Genomic DNA, 20,561 nt, shown 5'->3' on the forward strand with positions numbered 1-20,561 from the left:
TTCAATGAGGAGGAATACAGTTTTATCTATTTAGATTTATCCCGTGACAATGGCAGCCATTTAAAAAAATGGTGGACCTGCTATTATTTTACCAATTTAGTCAGGGAATAGGCCTATTATCAGAATAATGTCAAATCTGTGAATACATTTCTTACCAAGAATTTTTTCACCAATGTGTTTGTAAAGGTGTCTACTAACATATCCCACATTGGTTTCTATTGAACCACCCTAGAGGCATTTTTGACAGCTGCTGAAAGTTGGGTACCATACCAAGTGGCTATGGCAAAACTAGGGAGTCTATGGCCAAACTAGGGGTCAAACCCCTTGGGCTAAATTTGGCCATATATCCACTTGCCCAAATGTGCTGACCTCATTTTGTGATGATGGCTATGGCCGTTTTCAGCCCAAGGAGTGTTCTTCGTGCATAGCTAATGCTTGGAATGCATTCAGAATCATGAAAACTCCCTAGTTTGACATGTCACATGCTACTTAAAGCATAATGAACATTTTGCCTTATATAGGTTGTTGATGGTACCCCAACTTTCAGCAGCTGTCAAAAGGTCCCCTAGGGTGGTTGAATATAAAGCAATGTGGGATATGTTAGTAGACACCCTTCCAAACACATTGGTGAAGAAAATTCTTGATAAGGAATTTATTACCAGATTGTATTAATATCCCCTGACTAAATAACTCATCTTCTAGACCACCTAGACCCGACTTCACAAACAGAGACCCGATTGACACCTAAACAACAAGTTTGGACAGCCCCACCAATTAGTGTTACGGAAAATAGCAAGTGTCTACCCTAGGCCCAGAGGGAGACACAGAACTTAGATGCGGCTCACATGTTGCACGACTCCTCAACAAGCTGCCACCAGGGATGAGAGCTGAATTCTGCCGCACAATGCTCTGCGGCCCAGGAGCAACCAACACCCTGTTGGAGTTCTCTGAGTGGTTGAAGCATGAGTCCTAGCCATATAGCCTGTGCAAAGGCAAACACCTTGAAGACCTGCTTGAGGTGAACAGTGAGCAGTGAACAGTGAGCGAAAGACTGAAGACAGAAGATCTGCCTTCAGGACTATCAGGCAGGATGTGCAGACACTGAAGGCATCAGTGTCGTTCTGTGTCCCCAGCATGTCAACCAAAGCAATGTTACCAAATCAAAGGAGCCTTCACCTCAAGTCACCTGGGGCTGGGTGAGCAATCGTATCCTGCATCTAGCCTCACAACTAAATACAGACACTTGGCCAGACTGCCGTTTGAAAGGGTCAAACCCTTCATCCTGATTGGGGAAGACCACCCCACCTAATCACACCAACCAAACAAGTGAGGTTGGGGCCTCCAGGTGGGCCAGTAGCCATCTGCACAAGACTGGGCTGGACCCTGCAGGAAAGCAATCTCCAGCCAAGACAATGTAAGTTGACTATAACAGAGCCCCAGAACACAGAGCTCATGAGAAGGATGGAGAAACACTGGCAGGAGGCCACCAAGATACAACGCCACACTGCAGTGGCCAGTGAAGTCAAACTGTGCGTCTGTACCTGAAAGAGACAAGTCAAAGGCCAGAAAGCCCACCTCCTTTTAATGTCCTGTCAGTAGCAACTCAACCTGCACCTGAAATAAGCCCTGACCCCTCCCAGAGAAAGTTCATCCTTGAAAATGTAATGATTAGTCGCCAGAATCAAGATCCTTGGTGGTCTAAAACTTGAGTTATTGGTAAAATAACAGCAGGTTGGTGGTCACTTTGAAAAACAATGGCTGCCATGGTCACAGGACAAATCTAAATAGTACCACTGTATTCCTCATCTTTTAAAATGTATTATTAGTCGGCAGAATCAAGATCCTATGTGGTCTAAAACTTGGGTTATTGTAAAATAACAGCAGGTGGCGGCCATTTTGAAAAACAATGGCTGCCATGGTCACAGGACAAATCTAAATAGTACCAATGTATCCCTCATCCTTGAAAATGTAGTCTTAGTCACCAGAATCAAGATCCTAGGTGGTGTAGAACTTGAGTTATTGTAAAATAACATCAGGTGGCGGCAATTTTGGAAAATGGCTGCCATGGTCACCACGAGACAAATCTGTGATGGCCCTATAGCCAAAAATGTTCCTTAAGGCATGCTCTAACTGTGTGCCAAATTAGAATACGTCCCATTATTCAAAAACTATAATTTTATTGTTTTAGGAACACTTTTGTCAACTCCGTCAGATACATGTCAACTCCGTCAGACACAAAACCTGACGGAGTTGACGTCTGACGGAGTTGACAAAATGTCATTTGTTTTCATCTTAACCCTCTGTAGTACAATGTAGCCATTTTGTTTTTGCTTCATTTGTTAGCTAAACCTAACCCTAAACTTTTATAATAAACATTATTTTGGAATTCTTAACAAAGATCATAATAATGTCCTGACGGAGTTGACATGTAAAAGCTGTGACCACCCTGATATCAACATTGTTTGTTTAAAATATCAAACAATTGAATGCTTTTCAGACCAGGTGCTCCACAGTTGCAACAAATACAAACGGGACTTGGAAAAGGAGTCTTCAGGCTAAATCTGTCGACAATATTTTCTGATTAATTTAAGACTTTTAAAAAACCTGACGGAGTTGACGGGAGACGTGGGACACACATTTGATATGAGATATCTAATGGAAAATATAAATTAAAATTATTGTGTATATTGTTTGCTATGTTGTTGACAATCTACTTTAATTTAGTATGTATATTTATGTGATTGTGACAGTATTAGACACTTTTTTAGCAGTTTGAAATTATGACCACTTGCTGGGGACAGGCTAAATACAGGCGTTTTTGGGTACAGTGCCTGCTTTTAACTAATTCAGATGGCATATGAAAACAATTATAATGAAATTAATGGCATAATAATACACAACTGTATTACATTTAACTTTGCAAGTGCTTTTATTTTTATTAAATTAATTTATTTTTAACAATAATAAGGCTCTTATGTGTGGGACATGTTTTTTCCACTTTTGTCCCTCATCTCAAGAATGAGTGACATATATATATATATATATATATATAGAGAGAGAGCTCTGAGAGAGAGAGAGAGAGAGCTCTGAGAGAGAGAGAGAGAGAGAGAGAGAGAGAGAGAGAGAGAGAGAGGGAGAGAGAGAGAGGCCCCAGTTCGTGCACCCCGACCAATCTAATCTGGGCTCCTGGAGAAGATGGGTGAAAACAAACATTGTTCCGTTCTGTCAGGGGCGTTCGACAGAACACAGGGAAGGAAGGACTCGAGGACTCGACCTCAGAACGGCCCACCCATGCCCCTCAGAACGGCCCACCCATGTCCCTCAGAACAGCCCACCCATGCCCCTCAGAACGGCCCACCCATGTCCCTCAGAACAGCCCACCCATGTCCCTCAGAACAGCCCACCCATGTCCCTCACAACGGCCCACCCATCTCCCTCAGAACGGCCTCACAATGTCCCACACAGCCACCACCACCTCACAATGGCCCACCCATCTCCCTCACAGTGGCCCACCCATCTCCCTCACAGCGGCCCACCCATCTCCCTCACAACGGCCCACACAGCCACCACCACCTCACAACGGCCCACCCATGTCCATCAGAACGGCCCACACAGCAACCACCACCTCACAACGGCCCACCCATGTCCATCAGAACGGCCCACACAGCAACCACCACCTCACAACGGCCCACCCATGTCCATCAGAACGGCCCACACAGCAACCACCACCTCACAACGGCCCACCCATGTCCATCAGAACGGCCCACACAGCAACCACCACCTCACAACGGCCCACCCATGTCCATCAGAACGGCCCACACAGCAACCACCACCTCACAATGGCCCCTCACAATGGCCCCACCAACGGCCCACCCATTCAGATTCAGATTCAGATACCTTTATTAGCCATTGTGTAAAACACATAGGAATTTGCTTTGACATTGACATGTGTGCATTTCTTTTTCCTTTTTTCACATATAACGAAAAAATGACAACAACACAAAAACAACACCCATCTCATGTCCCTCAGATTGGCCCACCCAGCCACCACCACCTCAGAACGGCCCACCCATCTCCCTCAGAATGGTCCACCCATCTCCCTCAGAACGGCCCACCCATCTCCCTCAGAACGGCCCACCCATCTCCCTCAGAACGGCCCACCCATCTCCCTCAGAACGGCCCACCCATCTCCCTCACAACGGCCCACCCATCACCCACCACCACCTCAGAACGTGGTCATCAAATAAAAAGATATATAAGGCATGAAGAATATTCAAGGCAGCCATATAACCTCCGATGCCTTCCTGGTGGGGTTTCCTTTCTACAGAGACTGAATAACTCCAGCATTGAATCGCTCATTGCCAAGGTTTTATCGCGCGTAACACTTATTTTGAAGGGCCAAAATATCCGTAACCGCATGTCAAAGTGACAGAATGCTGTGTGTGGTGTCTTGACCGGTTGTGGTTCTCTCGGTCTCGGTCGGTGGTGAAAAAACCTAACCGCGAGTATCACAGCGCCTCCTGCTGTCGGCCTTTCATTGCGCCGATTTGGACATACAGGCATTTGAACGCGGGCCATTGACTGCAAGTGAATGCGCGTCGCATCTTCAAAATGGCCGCGGAAAACTGTCCCACTTGGACTGTTGTTGTGCTAACGAACGGTGGCTAACAAACGATACGATTGGAAAGGAGGTCCTCGACGCACGTCCCACTGGGAGGAGACCCTGGGGCAGACCAAGGATCACGTCCCACTGAGAGGAGACCCCAGGGCAGACCAAGGATCACGTCCCACTGGGAGGACACCCCGGGGCAGACCAAGGATCACGTCCCACTGGGAGGAGACCCCGGGGCAGACCAAGGATCACGTCCCACTGGGAGGAGACCCCGGGGCAGACCAAGGATCACGTCCCACTGGGAGGAGACCCCGGGGCAGACCAAGGACCATGTCCCACTGGGAGGAGACCCCGGGGCAGACCAAGGACCACGTCCCACTGGGAGGAGACCCCGGGGCAGACCAAGGACCACGTCCCACTGGGAGGAGACCCACTGGGAGGAGACCCCGGGGTAGACCAAGGCGCAGTTGGAGGAAACACATGGACTCACTGGCCTTGGAACGTCTCGGGATCCCCCCCAGGAGGAAGTCACTATATGTTGCTCTGGAGAGGGAAGTCTGGAGCTCTAGGCTCTAGGTAGCTAGGTTTCTGGCAGACTAGACGATTAATTTAACACGGTGTTCTACGTTTCTGGCGCGCTGCATGGTAAATAACCCAGAGGGTGAATAGAGGGAGAAATCCCTTCGTGGGCTACGCTCGTTTCGTGAGCTCATTATCCATCGTAAATGTTGTTCAGGACCTAAGGAATATTTAGCGGGTTTAGAAAAAAAATATGTTGCAATGCTCTGTAATAACAATCCTTTCTTGCCATTTGTAAATAATTAGTCTACAGACAAAAATACATACGGAAAAAAACAAAACATGTGTCATTGGGAATTCATTTGTGCTTCATTAATAAACCAGTCAAAGAACGAATAAGAAAATGAGCAGCAAGACATGGACATAAACAACAGCGACATGAAACAAATGTATATAATGAATAAATTAAACAGTTCAGTTTCTGCCACTTTCTATTTTCAAATAGCTGGAAAGGAGAGATTATGTAGAGCAGTGTTTTTTTTCCACCAGTGGTCCGGGGACCACTGTCCTTGAGGGAGTTCCAGGTGGGGGTTCTTTTTTTTATATATATTTTTATCCCACGATTTTGTAACCCATTTTTCACCCCTGTGTCAATCATCTAATGTGATCCTGGGCTCTCCACACCCTCCACCAAACTAGTCCCCATATATGGGGGACAAGGGGAGAGCAACCTAGTCCTCATATATGGGGGACAAGGGGAGACCAACCTAGTCCTCATATATGGGGGACAAGGGGAGAGCAACGGACTTGAACTCATGCTTCCTTCATGCCTGAGTGTCCAAGTTGCTCCTTTACACCTGACAGGGGGGGAGTTTCTCTGGTTGGACGTAGCGCGTGGAAGGAACAAATGATTACAACCAGTTCCTTTCCCCTCCATCAGGCGCCCCGGCTGGCCAGGGGGAGGCAGTTTAGTGACCAGGATTGAGTTAAACTATTGTTAAAACATCTCTATTGCTTAATTTACAAGAAGTCAGATTAGATAATATTGTAGAAGAATTGTTATTTCGGTCAACGTTTATTGCCTGTTATCTCATCTGGTCTCTCTCGGCCAGAGACGCTGCACTCCGATCAAATGCTGATCGGAGCGATATGTGGTCGTATGCGGCCGTTAGAGGAGCGATATGTGGTCGTATGCGGCCGCTAGAGGAGCGATATGTGGTCGTATGCGGCCGCTAGAGGAGCGATATGTGGTCGTATGCGGCCGCTAGAGGCGGGATCAACGCGATGCCGGTGACGTATTGAAGCGCTGCCACAGCGCACATGTAAACACAACCTTAACACATTGAGTACGCCGACTGCCTTCAAAATATAGGCTGTAGAATACCGGAGGTGTCTGATCGCTTTTACTTTGAAAGCCATGAACCGGAAACACTTTCCTAAAAAAGTTGACTTTACAAAGTTACCTCAACATCCCCGATCATCTTAATATATTGTTTTACGCTCCAAAAAGCGTTCATATTTTGCGGGAGAGACGGATGAGGAGCAGAAAATAAGCGCCAGCATATCGCTCTATTCATCACCACGGAGAGCGCCCTGGATTAGGAGCTACGAGTCATTCTTTCCGTCTTGCTAACGTGGGAGTCAATAACAAGCTAATAGTTGCACTGAGCGTTAGCAAACGGCAGAGGGAAGCAAAGTGCCAAAAAAAAAATAATAGGAAAATTCTGAATATTCTTGCGTCGCTGGGACGTCGCTAGGACGTCGCTAAGACGTCCTCACACGTCATTGAGACTATATGATCGGGTATCCTATGACGCGCTCACACGTGTTTTGTACTGTAAGTGTTAACAGGACTACAACTGTAATGTAAACACAACCTTAACAGGACTACAGCTCTGAATTATTATGGAGATATCAGATTATTTCCCCCCGCTGGTTTGGGTTCATCGTTTCTGCCTTGAGAGAGACCAGATGGAGGTAGGAGGAGGGATTCACTTATGTGAACTCAATACTGCCGCAATCTGGCGGAGTCAGGTTAGATCCGTGGCTCACATGCTGAATAATTAATGGGCCTTGGTGTCTTAGAGTATATATTAATAGAGACGGCACCGGATTTCTCCTTCCATCCACTTGCATTAAGTTGGATTTCTCCTTCCTCACAAATGTCTGAGGTCACCTGATCACATGGTTCCCATGTGATGGAACATATAAAAAACTATAGATTGATTTGGCAATTAAAAATGACTTATCAACAGTTACATACAAAATGAATAAATAAACCTAGAAACAATTAAGTTAATAAATAATGAATAAATAAAGAATATTTGTCTCTATGACATACCGAGTCTTTTTTGTCTACAGTCCTCATTGGTTGGGAGGCCGTGTCTACAGTCCTCATTGGTTGTGAGGCTGTGTCGACAGTCCTCATTGGCTGGGAGGCCGCATCGACAGTCCTGCGTCCACAGTCCTCATTGGCTGGGATGCCGCGTGTACAGTCCTCATTGGCTGGGAGGCTGCCTGCGTCTACAGTCCTCATTGGCCGGGAGGCTGCGTCGACAGCCCTCATTGGCCGGGAGGCTGTGTCGACCGTCCTCATTGGCTGGGAGGCTGTGTAGTCCAAAGGCTTATACTCCTGATGATAATCCACTCCCTCTGTCCCGCCGTGACCACGATGCGAACGCACTCCACGTCGAAGGCGACCTTGCGGTCCACGTCCTGCACCTCGATGTTCCCGTCCCTGAACTCGCCCAGCGTGATGTACGACGAGCACGTCCGTTTCCCCTTCTCGGTCCCGACCACCTTCTCCCCCACCTCCAGCGCCCCGTGGCGCAGCACGTCGTTCTGCCGGTCGTCGGAGCCCGTGGCGACCTTTATCCGGCTGATCCTCGCCGAGCGGTTGAACACGATGACGAAGAAGTCCCCGGTGGCCGGCGGCTTCCCCCAGAAGTACTCGTCGGCGCTGCTGTAGGCCTTGGCGGCGCCGTAGCTCTCGAAGACGTCGATGTTGGTGCTCAGGCTGGCGGGCGGGTTGTCGGGGATGTCCACGGCGTCCTCCTCGAAGTCGTCGTCCTTTTTTAAATTGATTGATTGAAACATGTATTTACAGTTTGTAGAATTTCGGTACATTTCAAGCACAAACTCAATACAAAGACTGTTAACTGTGAGTGGACGACCCAATTAAAGGACCACTTCACCACTTTTCAACCTATCTTCATATAATAGGTCCTCACTAATAATCATGAAAAAATGGCACGATTTTGTTCCTACTCGGTCTGTGTCTCATAGGAGGGATGTGGGCAGTTCATAAATCGTCTTCCAGTAACATCATCATTAGGCAGATTTTTTTTTAAACAAGATGTTTTTACAAAAATGTTTAGATTTTCATTATCGTGAGAACGATGCCATCCATTTTCGCATTGCAACTTTTCAGGACTAGAAAGCCTGCAGTTTCTATTGGCTTGTATTCCCCATCGATGATGTCACTGGAAGACGGTTTCTGATCTGCCCACAGTCCTCCTATGAGACACAGACTGAGTAGAAAGAGATTTTACGGGGGCCAGTTTCGAATTGCAGCCGTCCGTAGGTGCCCTTTGAGAGCGGTTTTGATGGAGTCAAGGGATTCACATGTCTTAATGACTGTTGGTAGGGCGTTCCACATTTTGGTGGCATAGGAGCGAAAATAATTTAGTCCCTTGTTTGTGCCGAATCTGGGTTGCACATGGTTTGTTGCACTCCCTCTGGTGTTGTGGGTGTGGACTTCGTTTACATTAAGGAAGTATCTAGACAGGTACATCGGTATCTTGGTGAAGTATTTAGACAGGTACATGGGTATCTTAGTGAAGTATTTAGACAGGTACATGGGTATCTTAGTGAAGTATTTAGGCAGGTACATGGGTATCTTAGTGAAGTATTTAGACAGGTACATGGGTGTCTTAGTGAAGTATTTAGACAGGTACATGGGTATCTTAGTGAAGTATTTAGACAGGTACAAGAGACAAGAGATCCAGTTTTGTGCTGGGTTGCATGCTGAAAATAGCAGATATACAATCTCACAGTGGCTGCGACGCGTTGTGAGATTGTATATCTGCTATTTTCAGCATGCAACCAAAGTGTAAAATATGTCATTACAACGACATCAAGGCCTGTCAAAACACATTCTAAAATCATATGACATTTAGTCGACTAAAACTAGACTAAAACTAGAACATTCCAGGTGACTAAAATGTGACTAAAACTAAGTGAAAACTATTCAAGAGACTATGACTAAAACTAAAATAGAAATTTGCTGCCAAAAACAACACTGGTACCTTCAGCTTGTTCTCGGCGCCGCGGTACGAGGAGTAGTAGCCCATGTGCTGGAACAGCGAGGGCCGGAAGCGCATCACGTCCTTCTGCGCCAGCAGGCCGCGGAAGTGGATGAGCAGCCAGTCGCACGGCATCTCCTGGTAGAACATCAGCAGGAAGCGGGCCAGCCGCGGCAGGTCCCGCGAGTGGTAGAGCTTCCCGATGTAGCCCAGCTTGGAGAACTCCAGCATCACCCAGTAGGAGCCGTCGCGGGACGCGATGACCTAGATGTAGCATTTGATACATTGGACTTATATAGCATGTTATGTAGACTAGCACTAGAATTGCATTGCCATAGCACTTCATAGTACATATATGTATAGCATACTATATAGTTTATTGTATACAGTTATGTATAGTTTCATTATATAGATATTCCACTGTTATGTTCTTAGCTTACGCATGTTTCATGATAACTATCATGCTTTTTGTTCTTGCTTAATGTAAGTCGCTCTGGATTAATGTAAATTGCTCTGGATTAAGAGCGTATGCTAAATTGTAAACTGTAAACTGTAAACTGTAAACTGCAAACTGCAAACTGTAAACCGTAAACCGTAAACCGTAAACCGTAAACTGTAAACTGCAAACTAACCTTCTTCAGCGCGGTGAGGAAGTTGCGGGAGCAGCGCACGTCGTCCTCCAGCATGACGTAGAAGTGCGACAGGTCGGCGCAGAAGTCCAGCAGGAAGGCGTAGTCCACGTTCTGCTTGGAGCGGAAGCGGACGCGCTCCTCCGGGTCGCCGTAGTTCCGCTTCAGGCCGTCCAGCGCCGGGTAGAACTCCTCGGGGGCGTGGATGACCAGGAGGCGCCCGGCGATGACGTGGTGGGCGAACTTGCGCGTGATCTCCGTCACCAGGCCCTCGCACCACGCCACGTCGAAGTCGGCCAGGTGCACCACCACCACCATCTCCTTCAGCTCCTCGTAGGAGGACTGGTCGAAGATGGACTTGATGGTCTCCAGGAGGTAGTTCCCGCGCTTCCGCTTGACCGACGACAGGCCGACGGTCAGATACTCTGAGACGGAAACAGAAATAACATCAGTCCGTCTTTGCTTATAACCGTGTGGATATGATCTTGTTTCCTGATTCGTCGCGCTATCGAGAAGGCGCCTTCTCGATAGCGCGACGAAAACTCGCGCCTTCTCGGTAGCACGACGAAAACTCGCGCCTTCTCGGTAGCGCGACGAAAACTCGCGCCTTCTCGTTAGCGTGACGAAAACTCGCGCCTTCTCGGTAGCGCGACGAAAACTCGCGCCTTCTCGTTAGCGTGACGAAAACTCACGCCTTCTCGATAGCGCGACGAAAACTCGCGCCTTCTCGGTAGCGCGACGAAAACTTGCGCCTTCTCGATAGCGCGACGAAAACTCGTGCCTTCTCGATAGCGCGACGAAAACTTGTGCCTTCTCGATAGCACGACGAAAACTCGCGCCTTCTCGATAGCGCGACGAAAACTACAAGCTACAAAAAATCTAAAAGCTCATAGCGCGCCACTCTATGAGCTTGTAGGTCTGCTATTTTTGAAAAGTCGAAGAACGACTGACATAGAAACATAGCTTTTTCAGAAAACTGTCATTTTCAAACAGACATTTTTTTAATCTGATCTCAGGTCAAAATGGGTTAAGGGGAACTCTCCAAGGGACAGAAAAAAAAAAAAACACCTCTACGGAATCCTCATTTATTAAATAAAAAGCTTAACTCACTCTTGCGGTTCAGGGGGGACCCGGCGAGGTAGCGGTAGGTGACGTTGATAACTTACTCTTGCGGTTCAGGGGGGACCCGGCGAGGTAGCGGTAGGTGACGTTGATAACTCACTCTTGCGGTTCAGGGGGGACCTGGTGAGGTAGCGATAGGTGACGTTGATAACTTACTCTTGTGGTTCAAGGGGGACCCGACGAGGTAGCGGTAGGTGACGTTGATGCTTCCAGAGGAGTTGGTGAGGTCCCTGAGGGTGGGGGCGTAGCGCTCTGTGCTGGGGGCGAGGTGCGCGGACGCTTCCCTCAGCTGCCGCTTGTCCTGGTCCTTCAGCGCGTTGGACGGACAGAGACAAAGACAAAGACAGGACAAACACACACTTGTTTCGTGAGCTTCGTTATTATCAGTCAGGATATAATGTTGGTCAAAGGGAAATGTTTTTTGTCATTTTTCTCATTTCTTTGGTTTTTGGTTTTCTGAGCTCAATTGCACTAAAAGAAACTGGACTTTTTAACATTCAGTAGTGATATACAGTAATATATAGACCAGACAAACACACACACTTGTTTCGTGAGCGTCGTTATCAGTCAGGCAATAATGTTGGTCTCAAAGGGTCAAAGTTTTTGTCATTTTCCTATATTTTCGTTGTAGGTTTTCAAATGTTTAGGTTTTTACAAATGTTAAATCTGTATAGGCTTCATTATTATAAATAATATACATTGTGAGGTCTGTGTGGTCATCAACAGGCGGGACAAGGTATTGCAGCACTTCAAAACGCTGGTTTATTTGCAGCACAGTAAATTATACAATGTACAGACAGTACACTTATAGAACAGCAGCAGAAACCCCACGTAGGTTTCTCCTAACTTGTGTTCCAGACAGTATTGGTTTGCTTCACAGGCGTTTCCCTTCACAGCCTGGAGAGGGGTGAGAATACAATATTAGTATCACTTCAGTTTATGCAGTTTCTTACATAGCTCTTCTCCTCTCTGGAGGACTTTGTTGTTAATAAACGATATACCGTCTCCGGTCGCTCTTCTCCTCTCTGGAGGGCTTTGTTATGAATAAACGATATACAGTCTCTGATCGCTCTTCTCCTCTCTGGAGGGCTTTGTTATGAATAAACGATATACAGTCTCTGATCGCTCTTCTCCTCACTGGAGGGCTTTGGGTTAACAGATAAGCGATATACAGGTGACGTCGATGCCTTGCTTTGTGACGTCATCAGTCTTTATCTTTATCTGTAGCGGGTTTAGCTCCAAAAGAGCGCAAGTCTTCAAGCCGATCCTGCGTCTATAATGAGCGTCTGTTTGCTAGACAGGCCTCAATGTAATGTCTCAGAATTATATAAAGAATAATACGTTTCTCTCCGACCTTATTATCCGTAGTTTCCTCGTCCTCGTCGCTGTGGCGGGGTAGCCTCCTTCCCGCAGCGCGGTCCGTGGAAACTGGAGCTCCTCTTCTTTTATGCCAGACAGAACTCAATGTTATAGGAAGAATTATAGGCTTCTTCCCGACCTTGTTATCTGTAGTTCTCACGTCGCCGTCTGTGGCGGGGCTGGCTTCCTCTCGTAGCCCGATACGTGAGAACCGGATCCTCTGTCCTGTATGCCTGACAGAACTCAATGTTATATACAGAATTAATAGGCTTCTTTCCGACCTTATTTGTTTGTTCTCACGTCGCCGTCGCTGGCGGGGCTGCCTTCGTCCAGCAGCCCGCTACGTGGAACTGTGATTCCTGTTCCTATATTTCCTTTATCCAGTCCGGTGGATTCTGCCCCTCGGACATAATCCTGGACTGTATTTCCCTCATACAGTCCCGTGGATTCTGTCCCTCTGACATAATCCTAGACGGATCCTAAAAACCTGTGACGAGAGGAGAGTGACAGTTTAAGACATGCAGAGCCATACACATGAGTGTGTGTGTTTGGTGGAAGTGTGTGTGTGTCTGCTTACCCCCCGACGGCGTGCTTGTGCGTGCCTCCTTGAGCGTGTGTGTGAACCAGCCGCTGTCAGACGCACTACTAAGTCTCCCTTTTATCTGACGGGTGTGGCCGCTTGCTGATTTGGGTGCGGTCCGTCAATCAGCTCAATCTGGCGGAGGAGGGCGTTCCTAACGGCCCGAGGCGTCTTCTGTCTGACAGCGTGCCTGGTTGCCCTGGCAACGCACTTACCATCGCGGGGGTCGCTCACCAGACCCCACAACATGTTCAAGTGAATTGAATAGTGATAGAAATACAAGGTGATATATTCAGAAGACATTTATAATGCTCAGCATGATTGTATTTGTTTCTTTGTTGGTGGTGCTTGCTGCATTATAAAGCCTTTTCTTGTAGCCTGCTTTTTCAACGTATCCCTGTGTTAATAGGTGAGTGTTTTTGCTCCTACATGGGGGGGGGGGGGGGGGGTTCGTTCACTAATATATCTTGTTGTATATTAACAGTTTGACTGTTTTTTACGCTTAACCCGCATTTTAATCAACCCCCCTTCACTGCCGAGATTGTTGTATTACCTTTAGAGCATACGCTGAATTATTTGGGCTTTTAATCCGCGAAAATCCAGCGAAAAAAGCTCCCGTGGTTTGTTATGATCTGAGTGTAGCATCCACCATCTTGGTGCACCCGGAAGACGCACACAAGACTGGTCTCAATGAGGCGTTGCACCCAATGCATTTCCATTGGCCTCAATTACCCAGAAGCCCTAGCAGCCCACAGCATGTGACGATTTCCGGTTTCGTCATCAAAGCGAATGCGTCTAGTCTCTTTCTCCGCGACGAAGACGGATTTTCTTTTGATTTATTACAATACAGCGGATTAATCACATAAAACAAATGGCGGGTATGTCCGATATGGCAGCGACATTAACCTGGAGTAATCCATTCCCGGCACGGAAACTGTTAAACAAATAAAGACTTTAATCATTTAATATAGGCTATACAACTAACGACACACAGTGACAGTTGGGCTGGCAAGTATGTCTGTGCGTGCGTGCGTGCGTGCGTGCGTGCGTGCGTGCGTGCGTGCGTGCGGAGGAGGCTCGGGCAGCGAGGCGAGCGGGGGAATATTTCTTATTGTTTTTAAAATAATGGTGAAAGTGGTTCAAAGCTATAATAATGCTGATGCGTTCCAGGGTCTTTAATGTGTTATCAAAAACAAACACATTGTTCGCTTTTGGAACATTATCCTCCTGTGCCATCTTGGATCACTGTATTTTTATTACAACTGTATTAAACCATCCTATTAAAGCATCGTAGCTCTTTGACAGTTCTGAGACAAAAGGAAACATTTCCAATGCCTGCGAGGCGTACAGTAACAAGTAAACACACTTATAGACGGAAACACTGCAGAGAGAAAGAGAGACAATGTTTTAATAATTCAACCCGTTTAGATCTGAGGCCGATTCTAAAGAAAATGTCTTCTAAACCCTAAAAGCTTTCTGAAAAACCTCTGTTTTCTATATATATATGTCAGTTGGTGCTCAACCTTTTTCATGTCAAGGACCCCCAGAATTGTCTGTATTTGGTCGAGGACCCCCATCTGAAAATATGTTGTTCCAGGGAGTAGTCTTGTAGTCTTGTCGAGCTTGTAGATCTGATATTTTTTTCCAATTGCTAAAGTATAACATAATCCTTAAAACATCAAAAGGGGTTCCCGTCCAGAATGGTTTAAACAACAAATACAGACAAGGTGCCATGATCACCACGTCTTGACGCCGGCATGAATAAGACGGCATGATTTCAACTCCTCAGTCATGAAAACACCCTTTTGGTGTTAGCATCATGTCATGCTTTAGCTATTGAAAAATCGTGAAAATGTGCCTCAAATTTGGAATATAGTTTTTCAGAACGAACGTTTTGAACTCAAATCTTTGCTTCTGGAGGGTCCCTGGAACAACATATTTTCAGATGGGGGGGGGGGGTCTCAGAGGCCAATTACAGATAATTTTTGGGGTCCTTGACATGAAATATTGAGTGATATAGGCCTAGAAACAGAATTATTATTTTCAGAAAACTGTCAGGATTATAGAAGACATTTTTTTCCAGGCCTAAATGGGTTAAACATGTTTCCTTTGAAGACAAGAATCTTATGAAAGGAACAACATGGATGTTATTTACCAATACAAGCATATCTCTGGTTTGCACACGCATACTATAGGGTCACATGCATTTTAGGGGAACAAATAATAAATTAAGACCGGGAACTTGACCTAAAAAATAAGAAAGAAGGAACAAAAGCAAAGAACCCATTTCTACACACACACACACACACACACACACACACACACACACACACACACACACACACACACACACACACACACACACACACACACACACAAACACAGCCTCAAAATACAACACAGCTCAGTGTTAGGGAACGCTGTAGCAATTTACAATTCAGGCATTTAGCAGACGCTCTTAATCCAGAGTGATTTACATTAAGCAAGAACAAAAAAGCATGGGAATACATCACATAAAAATGTATCATGAAACATGCGTAAGCTAAGCTAACAGTGGAATATCTATATAATGAAACTATATTATAAACTATACTGTGGCTCAAGAGGTAGAGCAGGTCGTCCAATGATCCATGGGTCGGCGGTTCGAATCCCGGCTCCTCCTGTCTACATGTCGAAGTGTCCTTGGGCAAGACACTGGTTGGTACCTTGCATGACTTCCGCCGCAATCGATGTATGAATGTGTGTGTGAATGGGTGAATGTACACGATCTATGACAATCTATATAAATGCACTATTTATCATTTTATATATACTACTATACTATATGCTATACGTGTGGAAGACCCATAGATCCATAGACCCCAAGGTAGCCGCAATGAAGTAATACCTATAGCAATAGAGTTCAAAGGGTGCAGATGAAGAACAGCTGCACTAATTGGCGTCGTTAAGGCGTGCATGGCAACAGTTTGTGTTTTGTGTGATTTCACACCAGAAGATATAAGATGATGCACCGTGTTGAAAATGACTGTAGACGTCGAGAGAGAGAAGAGAGCGAGACAGACAGATAGACAGACAACGTGATGTTGTCTTGGACCGTTTCCAAAGCAGGAGGACCAAAGCGAGCCTATCATGCTGCTGTAGCAGTGAGGAACAAACTGTATTCCTTTGGAGTTGACTGTGATGTAGGGACCTTCAACAACATGGGACAGATGGATGTCCATGTCTTCAACACAGTGTCTTTATGCTGGAAGAAGTTACCTCCAGTGGAACCAGGAAGAGGAGACGGTCACCTTGAGGTTCCATCCAAGCGCTACGGCCACACAGCTGTGTTGGTTGAAGATACAGTCTACATCTGGGGAGGCTATCGTTACTGCAATGTGCTTTATGCATTTGATGTTGACTCCCACAGATGGTCCCAACCCAGGGTTTCTGGGACTGTTCCAGAGGAGAAGAGCTACCACTCAGCCTGTGTGTTGGAGAAGGTCATGTTTATCCATGGAGGAAACACCAAGCTGACTGGAAGCACTAATGACATGTACAAGTTGGACACCAGCACAATGGTCTGGTTTTGAATTAACACCAGAGGAATTCCACCTCCTGCTTCACAACGTCACTCTGCCACCATCATTGGTACCAAGATGTTTGTATTCGGGGGCTGTACGCCCCAGGGGGGCTACAACACCATCAGAGTGTTTGACACAGAGACAAACGCCTGGCTGGACACACCTTCTGCACAACTTGTACCAGAACGACGCTGGCGTCATTCAGCATTTACCAACAATGGAGAGCTGTACATATTTGGTGGCTGGAACGTTAACCAGAACTTCAATGATGTGTGGAAATTCAATCCAGAGACCTTCTGGAAGAAGGTTGAGCCCAAGTGGAAAGGACCATGTCCAATGATTGGTATGTGCTGTTGCATTGTGGGAGATCGTATCATCCTCTTTGGAGGAAGAGGAGATTACACTATCTCTGATGAGCTGTTCATCTTAGACTTGAGTCCTCGTCTTAAGACGTTATGTAAGCTAGAAGTTATTCAGTACGCTCTGGACCAATCAGAACTCCCACACGACATCAGGTGGGAACTGGCAGCCATGGCAACCAACGACAGCAACAATAACAACAGCAAGCTAAAATGATTCAACAAACCAGCACGCCAGAGACCAGAATACTACAAACCCAAACAAATAGTTAAAAATAGAGCTACAAAACATGTTGGAGATTAAACAACAGATAACAGCCAGCACCAGCAACTGTGTTTATTTAATCACATGTGAAAAATGTGGCTTACAATATATTATGTCGGAGAAACGAGTAAAACAATAGCTGCAAGGCTGAGACAACACAGATACAATATTAACAATGCAAAAAAGACAACTAAAAGGATTGTTCAACATTACATGGCACATGGCATTGAAGCTCTAACAGTATCTTGACTTCAACACAATCCCATCTGGACAGTAGGACAAAGACGTTTTAATGGAAAACAGTGGATTAAGAACCTCAACACGGATTTTCCTGGAGGTTTAAACATGCCAAAATATTAGACAAGTTGTTTGTCAACAATCAACAATGTCAACAATTGTCAGCCAACAATCAATGGAAATCAGACTTTGAATATAGGGGACAAATTAGCACATTCCACAACAAGCCAACCTGGGACACGAAGCAAGAGTGTACAGTGCACTGAAGTCCCCTCAGTCAACCCCCGCCACTCATGGCCCTCTCTCTCTCTCTCTCTCTCTCTCTCTCTCTCTCGCTCACTCACTGCCTTGCTCTCTCCCACAATGTTAATGCTAAGTTAGTAAAGTTACACCTATTTTATGTAAATAACATGGTAAAATGTGCAGCATTGGGAGGTAAAGGGGAGACACTTTAATTGTGAAGGGACGACAGGATGAGGAAAGGTGTTGTTGTTGCTAATTGTCGAGAGTAACGGCTGCGTGTGATATTGAACAGTCAAACTATTCGTATCAATATATAATATATATATATATATATATATATATATATATATATATATATATATATATATATATATAATATATTATATAATATATAATATATTTTGTATCAACAAAATAATGATGTCATAGGTATATATGGGGCCCTCATATTTGGTCTTGAAATGGGCCTCCAGATTCCTGAGGCCGCCCCTGACTACATGTCACAGCCCTATAGTGCCTCTAGATACTCACAAGGACGTATCCGTCTTCGATGTAGAGGTTGAGGAAGAGGAGGAAGGTGATGAGGAAGCCCAGGAGGGGGATGGCGGAACGCTTCCTCAGACACCTCATCTTGTCCAGGGATTTCCACACCAGCCTCATGGCGGAGGAGACGCTCTGTCTCTCTGCTGAGGAGGACAGGCTCTGTCTCTGCTGAGGAGGACAGGCTCTGTCTCTGCTGAGGAGGACAGGCTCTGTCTCTCTGCTGAGGAGGACAGGCTCTGTCTCTGCTGAGGAGGACAGACTCTGTCTCTGCTGAGGAGGACAGACTCTGTCTCTGCTGAGGAGGACAGGCTCTGTCTCTGCTGAGGAGGACAGACTCTGTCTCTGCTGTGGAGGACAGGCTCTCTCTCTCTGCTGAGGAGGACAGGCTCTGTCTCTGCTGAGGAGGACAGGCTCTGTCTCTGCTGAGGAGGACAGGCTCTGTCTCTGCTGAGGAGGACAGGCTCTGTCTCTGCTGAGGAGGACAGGCTCTGTCTCTGCTGAGGAGGACAGGCTCTGTCTCTCTGCTGAGGAGGACAGACTCTGTCTCTGCTGAGGAGGACAGGCTCTGTCTCTGCTGAGGAGGACAGGCTCTGTCTCTCTGCTGAGGAGGACAGGCTCTGTCTCTGCTGAGGAGGACAGGCTCTCTGTCTCTGCTGAGGAGGACAGGCTCTGTCTCTGCTGAGGAGGACAGGCACTCTGTCTCTGCTGAGGAGGACAGGCTCTGTCTCTTTGAGGAGGACAGGCTCTGTCTCTGCTGAGGAGGACAGGCTCTGTCTCTCTGCTGAGGAGGACAGACTCTGTCTCTCTGCTGAGGAGGACAGGCTCTGTCTCTGCTGAGGAGGACAGACTCTGTATCTGCTGAGGAGGACAGACTCTGTCTCTGCTGAGGAGGACAGGCTCTGTCTCTGCTGAGGAGGACAGGCTCTGTCTCTGCTGAGGAGGACAGGCTCTGTCTCTGCTGAGGAGGACAGGCTCTGTCTCTGCTGAGGAGGACAGACTCTGTCTCTCTGTGGAGGACAGGCTCTGTCTCTGCTGAGGAGGACAGACTCTGTCTCTCTGTGGAGGACAGGCTCTCTCTCTCGCTGCTGCGGCCGGGATCTGAAAACAGAGAGATCGAGAGAGACACACGTTAGGCGTCATAGGCCATTTGCAGACGGCGGCCATGTTTTCCATCAGAGTTTGGGAAGCACTCGTTTGCAGGAAAGCAAAACGTCCTGCTGCCTCCTGCATTATGTCATGTGCTAATTCAAAACAGGTGGTACGCACGCACGCACACACGCACGCACACACACACACACACACACACACACACACACACACACACACACACACACACACACACACACACAGGGGCAGTCGAGTTGAGTGATATCTAACGAGCACTTCCAAAAACTGCAACACTATAGGAAAATAATCACCTGCAAGGACAGAAAGTTATAGCTCATAACAACATGATTTATAACGGTGGATTTATATGAAACAAACACTTTGAGGATAGAAAGAGGATAATTCAAGCTTTCCGTAACAGCTGCAATGTTGGTGAGTTTGACGTTGTTTAATACAATCATTTTCGGTGGTGAGGTGACCACCGCTCCGGTGGTGAGGTGACCACCGCTCCGGTGGTGAGGTGAACACCGCTCCGGTGGTGAGGTGACCACCGCTCCGGTGGTGAGGTGACCACCGCTCCGGTGGTGAGGTGACCACCGCTCCGGTGGTGAGGTGACCACCGCTCCGGTGGTGAGGTGACCACCGCTCCGGTGGTGAGGTGACCACCGCTCCGGTGGTGAGGTGACCACCGCTCCGGTGGTGAGGTGACCACCGCTCCGGTGGTGAGGTGACCGCCGCTCCGGAGCTGAAATAACGTTGAGCGGTGGTGAGTAAAAACAGAGAGAAGGGCTGGAGCGGTGGCGGTGGTTTGCTCTTCACCGCGGCTCGTGACGTCATGTTGTAGTTCAGTGGTCACCCCACCACCGTAAATCCAGACTATGTATGAGCCTTTAGCACCTTGCCATTAAAGGTAAATGGTAAATGGTGCATTTATATAGCGCCTTTATCCAAGGCGCTTTACATAGATTGTGCATTACATTCACCCATTCACACACACATTCACACACACACATCGATTGCGGTGGAAGCCATGCAAGGCACCAACCAGCACATCGGGAGCAATTTGGGGTTCAGCGTCTTGCCCAAGGACACTTCGACATGTAGACAGGAGGAGGAGGA

At 46.9% G+C, this 20,561-nt stretch overlaps 1 protein-coding gene across 1 annotated transcript; it reads right to left on the reverse strand.

Annotated features, from left to right (window-relative positions):
* Positions 1 to 7,723: 7,723 nt before the first annotated feature.
* Positions 7,724 to 18,452, reverse strand: LOC310857248 (alpha-1,3-mannosyl-glycoprotein 4-beta-N-acetylglucosaminyltransferase C-like; the record flags this gene model as incomplete). Its single annotated transcript, XM_083762858.1, has 6 exons — positions 7,724 to 8,200; positions 9,439 to 9,699; positions 10,068 to 10,489; positions 11,231 to 11,273; positions 11,386 to 11,493; positions 18,324 to 18,452. 6 exons carry the CDS (start codon positions 18,450 to 18,452, stop codon positions 7,724 to 7,726), a joined length of 1,440 nt encoding a protein of 479 aa, XP_083618984.1.
* Between the last annotated feature and the right edge of the window lie 2,109 nt (positions 18,453 to 20,561).

The sequence above is a fragment of the Protomyctophum parallelum genome (genome assembly GCF_964188405.1).
Source record: "Protomyctophum parallelum genome assembly, chromosome: 1".
Taxonomy (NCBI): Eukaryota; Metazoa; Chordata; class Actinopteri; order Myctophiformes; family Myctophidae; genus Protomyctophum; species Protomyctophum parallelum.